The sequence below is a fragment of the Pteronotus mesoamericanus genome, unplaced genomic scaffold (genome assembly GCF_021234165.1).
Source record: "Pteronotus mesoamericanus isolate MK-2021 breed Mesoamerican mustached bat unplaced genomic scaffold, CSHL_Meso_final scaffold_174, whole genome shotgun sequence".
NCBI classification, from domain to species: Eukaryota; Metazoa; Chordata; class Mammalia; order Chiroptera; family Mormoopidae; genus Pteronotus; species Pteronotus mesoamericanus.
In genome coordinates, this window is record NW_026555309.1 from 7964901 (window position 1) to 7978438 (window position 13538).

Genomic DNA, 13538 nt, shown 5'->3' on the forward strand with positions numbered 1-13538 from the left:
AAAGTAAGAGTGCTACAATGGCAAGAGCCATAACCACTCCCAGGCCTACAGGAGCAGAGCAGCAGTTAGAGGAGCCGGGAGAGGGTGGCTGCATGGAGACAGCTGCCTAATTGGAGCTATGGCCATTGAGAAGAACCAGCCAAAACTTCCAGTCAAGATGATGGGGTAGGTAAATGCAATACTCACATCCACCCACAACCACATCAACATGACAACGAAACTAAAGAACAACCATCATGCAGAACCACCTGAAATCTGGCTGAATGGGAGTCCTACAATTGTACAATTAAAGAAGACACGTGGAGACTGGTAGGAGGGGCAGAGATGCAGATAGGGCTGGTCCCACACCCATGTGTGGTAGATAAAAATCCAGAGGCATATCTCAACTGCAGAGGTTCCAGCCCCACACCAGGCCCCCCAGCCCAGGGCTCTGTGCCAGGAAGAGAAGTCCCCTTAATGTCTGGCTATAAATACCAGTAGGGATTGAGGCTAAGGGAGACAAAGTGTTTCTGGAGTCCCACGTAGCTCCTCTTAAAGGGTCGGCACACAAACGTACTCAAACTCACTCTCTCTGAGCTCCAGTGCAGAGGCAGCAGCTTGAAAGGCACCAGAGGTATATAGGGAGGAACTGAATCGTCTGGCATCAGGGTGAGAGCTGAGGGGCCAGCTTTCTCCCTCACAAAAGTACTGGGAGGAGCCACTGTTCCTTTCCTGAGCCCTACCCCGTGACAGCCTGCAGGCAGGTGCCATATCTGAGTCTCCATCAACCTGCCTCACACTGTTTGTCTCAAGCTGTTGATTCCCTGAGGCCCAGCCCCACCCAAATTTCAGGCCCCTGCAAGCCCTCTCCAGTGGCTTTTCTATATGAATGGCCTGTCTTGGCTCATTTTTCAGACTTCCCTAAAATCTCTCAAACAAGCAGCATCTGGCTTCAGCATGCTATCTCACTAAGTGGCCCCTGGCTTGGCACTAGTGGCAGCCAGCCTTGGTTCACAGGTTGGTCTCACCTAGGCACCTCCAAGCCCAGCACAAGTAGCAACCATCTGCAGACTGCTTTGTAGCTCATGCTGGTGGCCCCACGCAGCACACAGGTGGCAGCTGACCTTGGCCTGCACCTCCCCAGAGGCCCCAGGGCCAGTGCACCCAGGGGATGGCTTCAGACCACATCTAAGCACTATCTCCACAAGCAGCACACTCAAAGGGTGGAATCAGCAGGCACCAGAACCCTGCTAAAGTAGACCTGCTCTGTGGGGTGGACCCCTGCACAGCTGATCTTCCACAGTGGTTAGAGGTCAGTAATTGGTGGTCACAGCCAGTCCTTGCAGCTGATCAGCCAGGGATAAATCCCTCCCATTGATGTGCAAACAGCTGTCAACAAGAGGAGGGTATACACAGCCCACACAGGTGGCACACTTCAAGTGTCCAGCTTGGGTGATAGGGGAGGCTGTGCCACTGGAATCTAGAGAAAACCTACTACATTAGACCACTCTACCAAGCCAGGGAGATGTAGCAGCTCTACCTAATACATAGGAAAATAAAAAACAAACAAATAAAAAAACAGTGAGACTACCAAAATGAGAGACAAAGAAACATGTCACAAATGAAAGAACAGAACAAAATTCCAGAAAAAGAATGAAACATAGCAGAGACAAGCAATCTACTTGATGCAGAGCTCAAAACACTAGTTATAAGGATGCTCAATGAACTTAGGAGGAAAGTAGATGAACTTAGTGAGAGTTTCAACAAAGAGATATGAAACAAAAATGGAGACAAAAAATCATAAGTCAGAATGAAAAATACATTAATTTAAATGAAGAATACATTATAGGGAATCAACAGTGTAGTAGATGAAGCTGAGGATCAACTCAGGGATTTGGATGATAAGGAAGCAAAAAACACCCAATCAGAATAGCAAAAAGAAAGAAAAATTTTTTTAAATGAGGATAGTGGAAGGAGCCTCCGGAACAGCTTCAAGCATACCAACATTTGAGAATGCCAGAAGGAAGAGAGAGAGCAAGACATTGAAAACCTATTTGAAAAAATAATGATGCCCTGGCTGGTGTGGCTCAGTGGATTGAGCGCCAGCCTGCAAACCGAGATATCACCAGTAAGATTCCCAGTAAGGGAACATGCCTGGGTTGCAGGCCAGGTCCCCAGCTGGTTGCAAGAAGCAACCAAATCTATCACACGTTTCTTTCTCCCTTCCCTTTCCCTCTCTCTAAAAGTAAATAAATAAAATAAATAATTTAAAAAAAATAATGACAGAAAACTTCTCTAATTTGGTGAAGGAAATAGACATACAAGTCCAGGAAGCACAGAGTCCCAAACAAGATGGACCCAAAGAGGCCCACACCAAGACACATCATAATTAAAATGCAAAAGGTTAAAGACAATCTTAAAAACAGCAAAAGAAAAGCAGTTAATTACCTACAAGGGAGTTCCCATAAAACTGTCAGCTGATATGTCAACAGAAATCTTGCAGGCCAGAAGGGAGGGGCAAGAAATACTCAAAGTGATGAAAAGCTAGGACCTACAACCAAGATTCCTCAACCCAGCAAAGTTATCATTAAGAATCAAAGGACAGGTAGCTTCCCAGACAAGAAAAAGCCAAAGGAGTTCATCATCACCAAAACAGTATGATATCAAATGTTAAAAGGAGGAGGAGGAAGAAGAGGAGACAGAGAAAAAAGAGGAGGAGAAGAAAATGAGGAAAAGAAGAGGAGAAGGAGAAGAAGAAAAGGAGAAGAGGAGAACGAGAAGAGGAAGAAGAGCCATGACTAGTCTGGCTAAATGGTTTGGGCATGGTCCTGCAAACCAAAAGGTCATTGGTTCGATTCCTGGTCAGGGCACATGCCTGGGTTGTGGGCCTGGTTCCAGGTTGTGGGCGTTCAAGGGGCAACTGGTTGATGTTTCTCTTGCACATCAATGTTTCTCTCCCTCTCTTCCTCTCTCCCTTCCCCTCTCTCAAAAAATAAATGAATAAAATCTTTTCTTTTTTAATGAAGACCAAAAAGAGGAATAATAAAATGGCAATACATATCTATTAACAATTAAATCTAAAACAAAAACAAACAAGCAGGACAGAAACAGACTCATAAATACAGAGAACACTGATGGTGGCCAGATCGGAAGGAGATTGAGGAGATGGTGAAAAGGTAAAGGGATTAAGTTGTGCAAACTGGCTGTTACAGAATAGTCATGGGGATGGAAGGTACAGCAGAGGGAATATAATCAATAATATTCTAATAACTATGTATGGTATCGCATGGGAGCGAGATTTATCAAGATGATCATTTAGTAAGTTACATAATGTCTAATCCCTCAGATGTACACCTAAACTAATATAATAATGTATGTCAACTGTAAGTGAAAAAAATTTCAAATATTAGAAGTTAAAAAGAAGAAGAACCAGCCAACCCACAGCAATCTGCAGAGGGCAAGAGGCATATATCCCTTCACCTTACTCTCTTCATACCCTCTGATCTTCTATCACCACCTCCTGCGGGCTGCACCCAGCTGAATGCCAGGGGCAGAGAGCAGAGTAGAAGGAGAATCTCAAGAAGCAAATGGAAGAGACCCTGTCTAGGGGTGAGGTCATAGAAGAGGAAATAGAAAGGGTAAAACACAAGACAAATTTAACAGGACTTTCTGCCTGAGTGGATTTAGGGATGAAAAGAGGAAGGTCAAGGATAACATCATAGTTTCAAGCCTGAGCTACTAGACTAAAACAACAGTAATATCAACTGAGCCTATTTTTACTAACCATTATATTCCCAATACCTAGCACAGTACCTTGGGCATAAAGAGCCTTCTATAAACATATTTTTTGGGGGAAAAAGTAGATGGATGGATGGATGATGTAAGAAGCAAATTTGAGGGAACATGATGTGTTACGTAGCCTTACACAAACTGAGTTCAGAGTATGGTAGAAGAGCCAGCAGGAGATTTGAGTCAAAAGCTCTGAAAAGGAATGAAAGAAAGATATACTCTAAGAACCATCCACACAGTACATTAACACAATGAAGTAATATGAAACTATAAAAAAGAAGGAACTCTTGCTCTTTGTGACAGCATGGATAGACCTGGAGATTATTATGCTAAGCAAAATAAGTCAGTCAGAGAAACACAAATGCCATATGATCTCACTCCTATGTGTAACCTAAAAACAAAATAAACCAATGAACAAAATAAAACTAGTGGCATGAATACATGGAACAGACTGACAGATCTCAAAGGGGAAGGGAGGGTGGGGGGACTGGAAGAGATTAGTCAAAGAACATATATGCACATATGCACAGCCCATGGACACAGACAACAACGTAGTAAAAGCAGGAGCAGGGGATCTGGGTGGAAGGGGGCACAGGTGGAGGAAACAGGGCAATCTGTAACAGTGTCAACAATTAAAAAAAGAACAATCTGCACAAATATCAGCTGATACCATGAGAGTGGATGAAATTCAGAAAGAGCAGGTATAAAGAGAAAAGGAGGGCCTCTTGATCAAACCTGAGAGCCCTGTCTTATGGGACAAAGGGAGGAAGGGAAACCAACATAGAGAAAAGACAAAGGGAAAAAAACCAACAAAGGGAAAAGATAATATAAAAGATAATAAAAAGATAAAAAATGCAACCATTTGTTGTACTGTTAAAATAATTTCACATACATTTACACATCCTTGGCAGGTTCTCTTCTTCTTGATGCTGCAGTCTTGCCTAACATAAATATGACACAAATGCAAGATGGAAACCACCACTTACTTATTTGCTTCAATCAGATATTTTTTTTTAAGCCCTAATTCCCCATCGTACCAGTTTTGTTCACTTTGAATCTAACACACAGCCAACATTAATCATTTTAGAGCCTCAGAAAAGCCTCAGGACTTCCAATAAATGTGGTGGCCTAATTAAACACGGATCACCTCCTTGCACAACCACATCAAATTACAACTAAAATACAGAACAACCATCACTCAGAACTGTCAGAAATTGAGTTGAATGGAAATCTGACAACTATGGAATTTAAAAAACCACATCCATCCAGACTGGTAGGAGGAGTGCAGCCACAGAATGGGCTGGTCCCACATCCATGTGTAGTGGATAAAAATCTGGGAGGAATATCTCAGGAGCAAGGAGTCCAAGCCCCACACCAGGCCTGATAGCCTGGAGTTCCAGTGCCAGGAAGATAAAGCCACATAACTTCTGGCTGTGAAAAACAGCAGGAACTGAGCCAGTGGAAGAAACTCTTGGAGTCCCAAGCAATTCCTCTCAAAGAATGCACATGTGGACTTAAACGCACTTCTCTGAGGTCCAGTACTAGGGTAGCAGCTTGAAAGGCACCAGTGTCATACAGGGAGAAACTGAAGTGTCTGGCATCAAGATGAGAACAGGGGGACAGAGGGGCAGGCAGAGGCCATTGTCCCTTTTCTGAGCCCTCCCACCACAGAGCCACAGAGCTGGCAGGCTGTTGCCCTGCCTGAGACTTCATCAACCTGGCTAAGACTGTTTGCCTCACCCTGGAGATACCCAGAGACTCCATCCCACCCAACTTACGGGTTTTCACATATGAATAGCTGCTCCTGGCTTATGCTTCACAACTTCCTAAATTCTCTCAAGCAAGCAACAGCTGGCCTCAGGGAGCCCCCCAGCCCCTGCACCTCTTGCTAAGGGGCTACAGGCCCAGCACTAGCAGCAACCAGCCTAGGTTCACAGCTTGGCTTTGCCTGGGAATCTCCAAGCCCAGCACAAGCAGCAGCAATCTCAGATTGCTTCTTAGCTCAGGCAGGGTGGTCCTGGACAAAACACAGGTGGGGGCTGACCCTGGCCTGCACACGTGGGAAACCCCAGAGTCGGCACAACCAGTGGACAGCTACAGACCATGTCAGTGCTGCACTACAACCCTGTCCCAACAGAGATGATTATCCATGGAGAGCAGAGATAAGTGGTCACTGGTCACAGCCAATCCTTGTAGCTGACTGACCAGAGTAAATTCTCCCCATTGGCCTGCCAATAGCAATCAAGGCTCAACTGCAAGAGGAGGGTGTACTCAACCCAAGCAAAGGGCACACCTTGAGTACCCAGCTTAAGTGATAGGGGAGGTTGTGCCACTGGACCCTACAGGACACCTGCTACATCAGGCCACATTACCAACACAGGGAGTTACACCAGCTCTACCTAATACATAGAAACAAACACAGGGAGGCTGCCAAAATGAGCAAAGAAACATGGCCCAAATAAAAGAACAGATCAAAACTCCTGAAAAAGAACTAAACAAAATGGAGATAAGCAATCTATCAGATGCAGAGTTCAAAACACTGTTTATAAGGACACTCAAGGAACTTAGTGAGGATCTCAAGAGCAGAAAAAAAAATCCAGACAGAAACAAAGGATTCACTAATTGAAATAAAGGACAATTTACAGGGAAACAACAGTAGAGTGGATGAAGGTGAGAATCAAGTCAATGATTTGGAACATAAAGAAGCAAAAAAAAAAAAAGAAAGAAAGAAAAATCAGAACAAGAAGAAAAAAGAATCCAAAAAAATGAGGATAGTATAAGCAGCCCTTGGGACAACTTCAAGAGGTCTAACATTTGCATCACAGGGGTGACAGAAGAAGAGAAAGAACAAAAAATTAGAAATCTATTTGCAAAAATAATGAAAGAAAACTTCCCTAATTTGGTGAAGGAAATAGACATGTAAGCCCAGGAAGCACAGAGAGTCCCAAACAAGATGGGTGTGAAGAGACTCACTCTGAGACATATCATAATTAAAATGCCAAAAGTTCAAGATAACTGAGGCACTCTTAAAAGCAGCAAGATGAAAGCAGTTAGTTACCTACAGGGGAATTCCCATAAGACTGTCAGATGATTTCTCAAAAGAAACTTTGCAAGCTAGAGGGATTGGCAAGAAATATTCAAAGTCATGATAGGTGTTCACTAGAGGAACTGACTCCCCGCCAAGATGGAGGTGTAGGTAGATACACATTGTCTCCCTTCACAACCAAAAGAAAGACGACAACAAATTTAAAAACAAAAAATAACCAGAACTGTCAGAAAATTGAATTGTGTGGAAGTCCAACAACCAAGGAGTTAAAGAAAAAACATTTATCCAGACCAGTAGGAAGGGTAGAGATGGGCAGCCAGGGCAGAGAGGACATGAAGCCAGGCAGGCAAGATGGCGACTTGCAATCTGGTCAGTCCCATATTTGCAGGCGGATGAAATGGAAGGAACAGCTGGGGAGTGAGAAAGACCTCATAATACAGGGTTCCGGTGTGGGAAAAGAAAGCCTCAAAACCTCTGGCTGTAAAAATCTGTGGGGGTTGCAGCAGCAATAGAAACTCCCAGCTTCACAGGACCGTTCATTGGAGAGACCCACAGGGTCTTAGAGGGTACACAAACCCACTCACCCGGGAGTCAGCACCAGAACAGCTCAATTCACTTGCGGGTAGCGGGGGAAGTAACTGAAAGCCGGCGGAGAGCTGAGCAAGCGGCATTGTTCCCTCTCCACACAACCCTTCCTCACACACATCATCACAATGCAGCTACCTGGGTTTCCCTGACCTGGTGAATAACTAAGGCTCCACCCCTTCCAACATAACAGGTGCCTGGAGACAAAGAAATATGGCCCAAATGAAAGAACAGATCAAAGGTCCAAAAACAGAAATAAGCAATGAACAGATAGCCAACCTAGCAGATCACAATTGGAAACACTAGTAACCAGGATGCTCACAGAAATGATTGAGTATGGTCACAAAATGGACAAAAATGTGAAGGCTATGCAAAGTAAAATAAAGAAAAATATACAGGGAACCAACAGTAAAGGGAGGGAAACTAGGACTCAAATCAATTTGGAGCAGAAAGAGATAAACATTCAACCAGAACAGAATGAAGAAAGAAGAATTCAAAAAATGAGTAACGGCTTAGGAAGCTCTGGGACAACTTTAAATGTTCCAACATCCAAATCATAGGGGTGCCAGAAGGAGAAGAGGAAGAGCAAGCAATTGAAAATTTACTTGGAAAAATAATGAAGGAGAACTTCCCCAATCTGGCCAAGGAAATAGACTTCCAGGAGATCCAAGAAGTTCGGAGAGTCCCAAAGAAGTTGGACCCAATGAAGCACACACCAAGGCACATCATAATTACATTACGCAAATTAAAGATAAAGAGAGAATCTTAAAAGCAGCAAGAGCAAAAGAAACAGTTACCTAAAAAGGAGTTCCCATAAGACTATCAGCTGAGTTCTCATAAGACTATCAGCTGAGTTCTCAAAAGAAACCTTTCAGGCAAGAAGGGGCTCGAAAGAAGTATTCAAAGTCATGAAAGGCGAGGACCTACATCCAAGATTACTCTATCCAGTAAAGCTATCATTTAGAATGGAAGGGCAGATAAAGTGCTTCCCAGATAAGGTCAAGTTAAAGGAGTTCATCATCACCAAGCTCATATTATATGAAATATTAAAGGGACTTATCTAAGAAAAAGATGAAGATGAAGGACTATGAACAGTAAAATGACAACAAACCTAGAACTATCAACAACTGAACCTAAAACAGACACACACTCACACACGCAAAACTAAGCAAACAACTAGAACAGGAACAGAATCACAGAAATGGAGATCAGGGGGTAGGGGGAGAGGGGAGAATGGGGAATAAGAAGCACAAACAGTAGGTACAAAATAGATGGGGGGGGAGGAGTTAAGAATAGCATAGGAGATGGAGAAGCCAAAGAACTTACATGTATGACCCACGTACATGAACTAAGGTGTGGGGGAAAGATTCTGGGAGGTGGGGTTGCAGGGCAGAGGGGCATAAAGGGGAGAAATAATGGGACAACTGTAATAGCATAATCAATAAAATATATATATTAAAAAAAACAACAAAGTCATGATAGATGGGGACCTATAGCCTAGGTTCCTCTACCCAGCAAAGATACCATTTAGAACTAAAGGGCAGATAAAGAGCTTTCCAGACAAGAAAAAACTAAAGGCGTTCGTCATCACCAAAGCATTATTATTTGAAATGTTAAAGGGACTTATTTAAGAAAAAGAAAATTAAAACTATGAACAATAAAATGGCAATAAATACTTATCTATCAAAAATTGAATCTAAAAACTAAGCAAACAAAAAAATAGAGACAGAACCATGGATAGAGAGCATTTTGATGGTTGTTATATGGAAAGAAGCTGTGGGGGAATAGGTGATGAGGTGAGGGGATTAAGAAGTAAAAATAGATAGTTACAGAATAGCCCAGGGATATAAAATACAGTAGAAGAAATGGAGTAGCCAAATAGCCTACACATGACCCAGGGACACGAACAATGGTGTGGGGATCGCCTGAGGGACTGGGGGGTGCTGAGTGGAAGAGGGCAAAGGGGGAAAAATTGGAACAATTGTAATAGCATAATCAATAAAATATAATTTTAAAAAAGATAAGTCTGTTTACTAGGCTTATTCTTTCAAGTAATCATGTATTGAAAACTTATTATGCATTTAGCACTATGTTCAACAAAGTGGAAGTAAAAATCAGTCTCCAGTCATTGAGGAAATTAAAATCCACTTGGACTAAAAAGCCATTGAGCATAAAACAATTAGAATTCAATTAAGAGCTGACTTACATGATTCAAACCAAATACCATTTCAACCAGTGAGAATTCACACCATTCAGCTCCTGTTGACATCACTTTTTTTTTTCCTAACTCGGGTTGTTAGAGGAAATAAATCCTACATAGTTGTACTTCCTATTAAATGCCCAATCACGCCATATGGTATAATTCCCTTTACCTTTCTTTCTTCCCCACTGTTCCATAAGACCTCAATTATCTTTGCATCTAGTGTCTAGAACATGGAAGGCATTCGGAAGCTAAGCCAACTCTAGAGCAGACACCAGTGTCTTTAACTCTCTTCTAAGGCAAATCCCAAAAGTTTTAAGGTTAAAAGATGTTACCTAATATGGCCATTGATTGAGAATTGGCCCAGAGGATCACTGCTATTAAAGATGTGGTGCTGTGTGTTAAGGTAAAAAAGTTCAGAAAAACTCTGGCAAATCATAAAACAGTTTTAGAAAAGAGGAAGAAAGAAGATTCTAGCCCAATGCCTGAAGTATAAAATGTGTTCCTTAAATGTTTTATGAGTGAATGAACAAAGAACAGCTGAGTAAAAATGGTGAGTTCAAGTAGAGACCAAACTCAGGGGACAGGTGTGTCAGATGGGGCTGTATCTAAAGCCCTCTCTAGGAGAAACCGAATCTATTCCCTACTGTCTATTATGTCCATTTCTATAGGTTAAGTCTCCAGCATAACCCCTTTTTATACTCCCAAACTCCTTTTAAGGGAAAACAAAACCTCTTAACCCCACAATCAGCAGTCCCTCCCAAATTTGATTGTACATATTCATCATCTAGAGACCTTGTTAAAATGAAGGTTCTAAATTATTATGTCTATGGTGAGGCCAGAAATTTTGTATTTCTAACAAACTCCCAGCTGGGGCTATTCGTGCTGGTCCAAAGACCACACTTGTAATGTATCAAGAGCCTAGAAGACATTTAACAGAGAATGTTAAGTAGTCTTAAAGCTGTGAGTAAGCTTCCTTCTGCTCCCACATTTCCTAGTTACATAACACTCAACAAGTCATTTTACCTCTCTGAGCTTTCCTTTGTCATCAGGATAATATAGAGAATAACGACAGCTAAGACTTGAGCGTTTACTATGTACCATAAACTGTTTCCTATTTATGACCTTATAAATAGGACTTAAGCAACCTGTTCAAGGTATGTACAGTAAACCTAAATCTGTTTCTGGGTTGTCTGACTCAAGAACCTGGTGTTTAATCACCGTGTAAGACTGCCTCTTTAGCATAGCTCCTGGAACCTTTATGAAGATTAACTAATAACTGGTATGCAATACAAGTTCCAGGCTGTAGTCTAAGCTTCCTTGGGGGCATATTGGCTCATCTATCTTTAAACAACCCTACACGGTTACAGGTTTTAAAATAAGCCCAAGTAAGTTAAAGCTTAAGGTCAAACAGTGGCACAGTCAGGACTGGAATCCAGCCGTCCACCTGCAGGGCCGGGCGCTCTTCTGCAACAAGCCAAGAGAGGAGGTGGCCGACTCTGGCACACCAGCGTTCAGCAAGATGCGGTGGGCGCACACCACTCAGGGCGGTCTGTAATCCCCCCTGGGGCCCAAAGCAAACCAGGTCTCCTACGCTTAGCTTCAGGTATCTGCGGAAAGAGTTTTTCTCAACCCTCACCCAGGACCACCCCCGCCCCCGCACGGGTCAGTGTTCCAGTGAAGTATAACTTGTCCAGTCCCAAAAAGGGTTGACTGGCTAAATATCTTGAGAACACATTTTCAATGATACTGCGACAGAGTCGCTCCGGAACCCCACAACACGTAGCCCAGGAACTTGCACCTCCCACCTGCGCCACCGCCTCCTGGGAGCCGCCGTCCCATTTGGCCTCTGCAATTCGTAGTGTGGGCTCCACGTGCCAGCTCCGCCTCCGTCCCGGCTGGAGCCAAAAGGGCCGCTTTGAATCTCATCTGCTCTCCAACACCGCCCTCTGCCGGCCTCTTCTAGAGTTGCGCGGATTATGAACCAGTTCCGGTTGCTCCGGATGTAAAGATTTCTTTTCCAGGGCGCGCGCCTGAGTGTTCGCACGTGGTTGTGTTTCCCCGGCTTAAGCCGGTGCTGGCGGGGAAGTAATTTGAACTGTCTTGCTGGAGCTAGTGAGCCGAGCCGGAGCCATGGAGGGCCAGAGTGTGGAGGAGCTGCTGGCAAAGGCCGAACGGGACGAAGCCGAGAAGCTGCAGCGCATCACGGTGCACAAGGAGCTGGAACTGGAGTTCGACCTGGGTAACCTACTGGCCTTGGACCGGAACCCCCCGACCGGCCTGCGGCGCGGGGGACCTACGCCGGAGGCCGAACTGCGGGCGTTGGCGCGGGACAACACGCAGCTGCTCATCAACCAGCTGTGGCAGCTGCCGACGGAGCGTGTGGAGGAGGCGCTGGTGGCGCAGCTTCCGGAGCCCACCACTCGCCTGCCGCGCGAGAAGCCGGTGCCTCGGCCGCGGCCGCTGACCCGCTGGCAGCAGTTCGCGCGTCTTAAGGGCATCCGTCCTAAGAAGAAGACCAATTTGGTGTGGGATGAGGTGAGCGGCCAGTGGCGACGCCGCTGGGGATACCAGCGCGCCCGCGACGACACCAAGGAATGGCTGATCGAAGTGCCCGGCAATGCCGACCCCTTGGAGGACCAGTTCGCCAAGAGGATTGAGGCCAAAAAGGAGCGAGTGGCCAAGAACGAGCTGAACCGGCTGCGTAACTTAGCCCGCGCGCACAAGATGCAGCTGCCCAGCTCGGCCGGCTTGCGCCCTACCGGACACCAAAGTAAGGAGGAGCTGGGCCGCGCCTTGCAAGTGGCCAAAGTCTCCACTGCTTCTGTGGGGCGCTTCCAGGAGCGCCTGCCCAAGGAGAAGGCGCCCCGGGGCTCCGGCAAGAAAAGAAAGTTTCAGCCTCTTTTTGGGGACTTTGCAGCAGAGAAAAAGAGCCAGTTGGAGATGCTGCGAGTCATGAACAGCAAAAAGCCTCAGCTGGACGTGACGAGGGCCACCAATAAACAGATGAGGGAGGAAGACCAAGAGGAGGCGGCCAAAAGGAGGAAAATGAGCCAAAAGGGCAAGAGAAGGGGGGGCCGGCAGGGTCCAGGAGGCAAGAGGAAAGGGGGTCCACCCAGCCAGGGCAGGGAGAGGAAAGGAGGCTTGGGAGGCAAGATGAATTCCGGGCCACCTGGCTTGGGTGGCAAGAGGAAAGGAGGGCAGCCCCAAGGAGGAAAAAAGAGGAAGTAAAATTCACCCTCCGACCCGCCAGTAAACCAAGAACTATTTTAAATGTTGAGGCCCAAGTCCTGTAGGGGGATGAAGAAGGCCACTGCCTTCTTTGAGCTTGAGGTTGAAGGGATAGGAATGCCCTCTCCTCAAGGAGTATGTAAATATTGGACTTCACAAATGTTTTTTCCAACAAGCAGGTCTTAGGCTGGTGATTTAAAGGATGTATTTGGGGACGTAAGAATTTGGTCAAAACAACCTTTTTTTTTTTTTAACTTTGGATGTGGTGTGAGGGAGAGTTTGGTGTTATTTTATAACAAGCTTGTGTATTTATCAAAGGGGTGGATGGGCACAAAGAAAGATAACATTTTCAGAACTGGCCTTAAAAGTAATTGTTGTAAAGTTACTAATAAAAGTGTGCCTGTATGTAATACTGCTTTTAACTGTTCGGCTATTGGTAGAAATTTTAAGTAAAGCCAGTGACTTAGATATCTGGTACAGATAATTTTCGTTTACTTTGTAAAAAACACAAGGTAGCTAAATTGTGATGATTTCAGTGACACCACTGTAAAAAGAAAATCATACTTCTTTTAATATCAGGTATAATATAGAAGGTGTAGTATAGCTGGTGTTTCTGAAAAGGGATTTCCTGCTTTTCAACGCTGAAAACATTGGTTTTCTGTAAATGATAAAATGGGCTCAAATAAATAATGGTAATAATCATCATTC

At 44.6% G+C, this 13538-nt stretch overlaps 1 protein-coding gene across 1 annotated transcript; it reads left to right on the plus strand.

Annotated features, from left to right (window-relative positions):
- The first annotated feature begins 11633 nt into the window (after positions 1–11633).
- On the plus strand, positions 11634–13538 carry RRS1 (ribosome biogenesis regulator 1 homolog). The gene has a single exon (XM_054590042.1). The coding sequence runs from the start codon at positions 11733–11735 to the stop codon at positions 12828–12830; it is 1098 nt and encodes a 365-aa protein (XP_054446017.1). The 5' UTR covers positions 11634–11732; the 3' UTR covers positions 12831–13538.

Excerpts from the sequence above, each read along its gene's own strand:
- RRS1 (XM_054590042.1), top strand. The coding sequence starts at position 11,733 with ATGGAGGGCCAGAGTGTGGAGGAGCTGCTGGCAAAGGCCGAACGGGAC.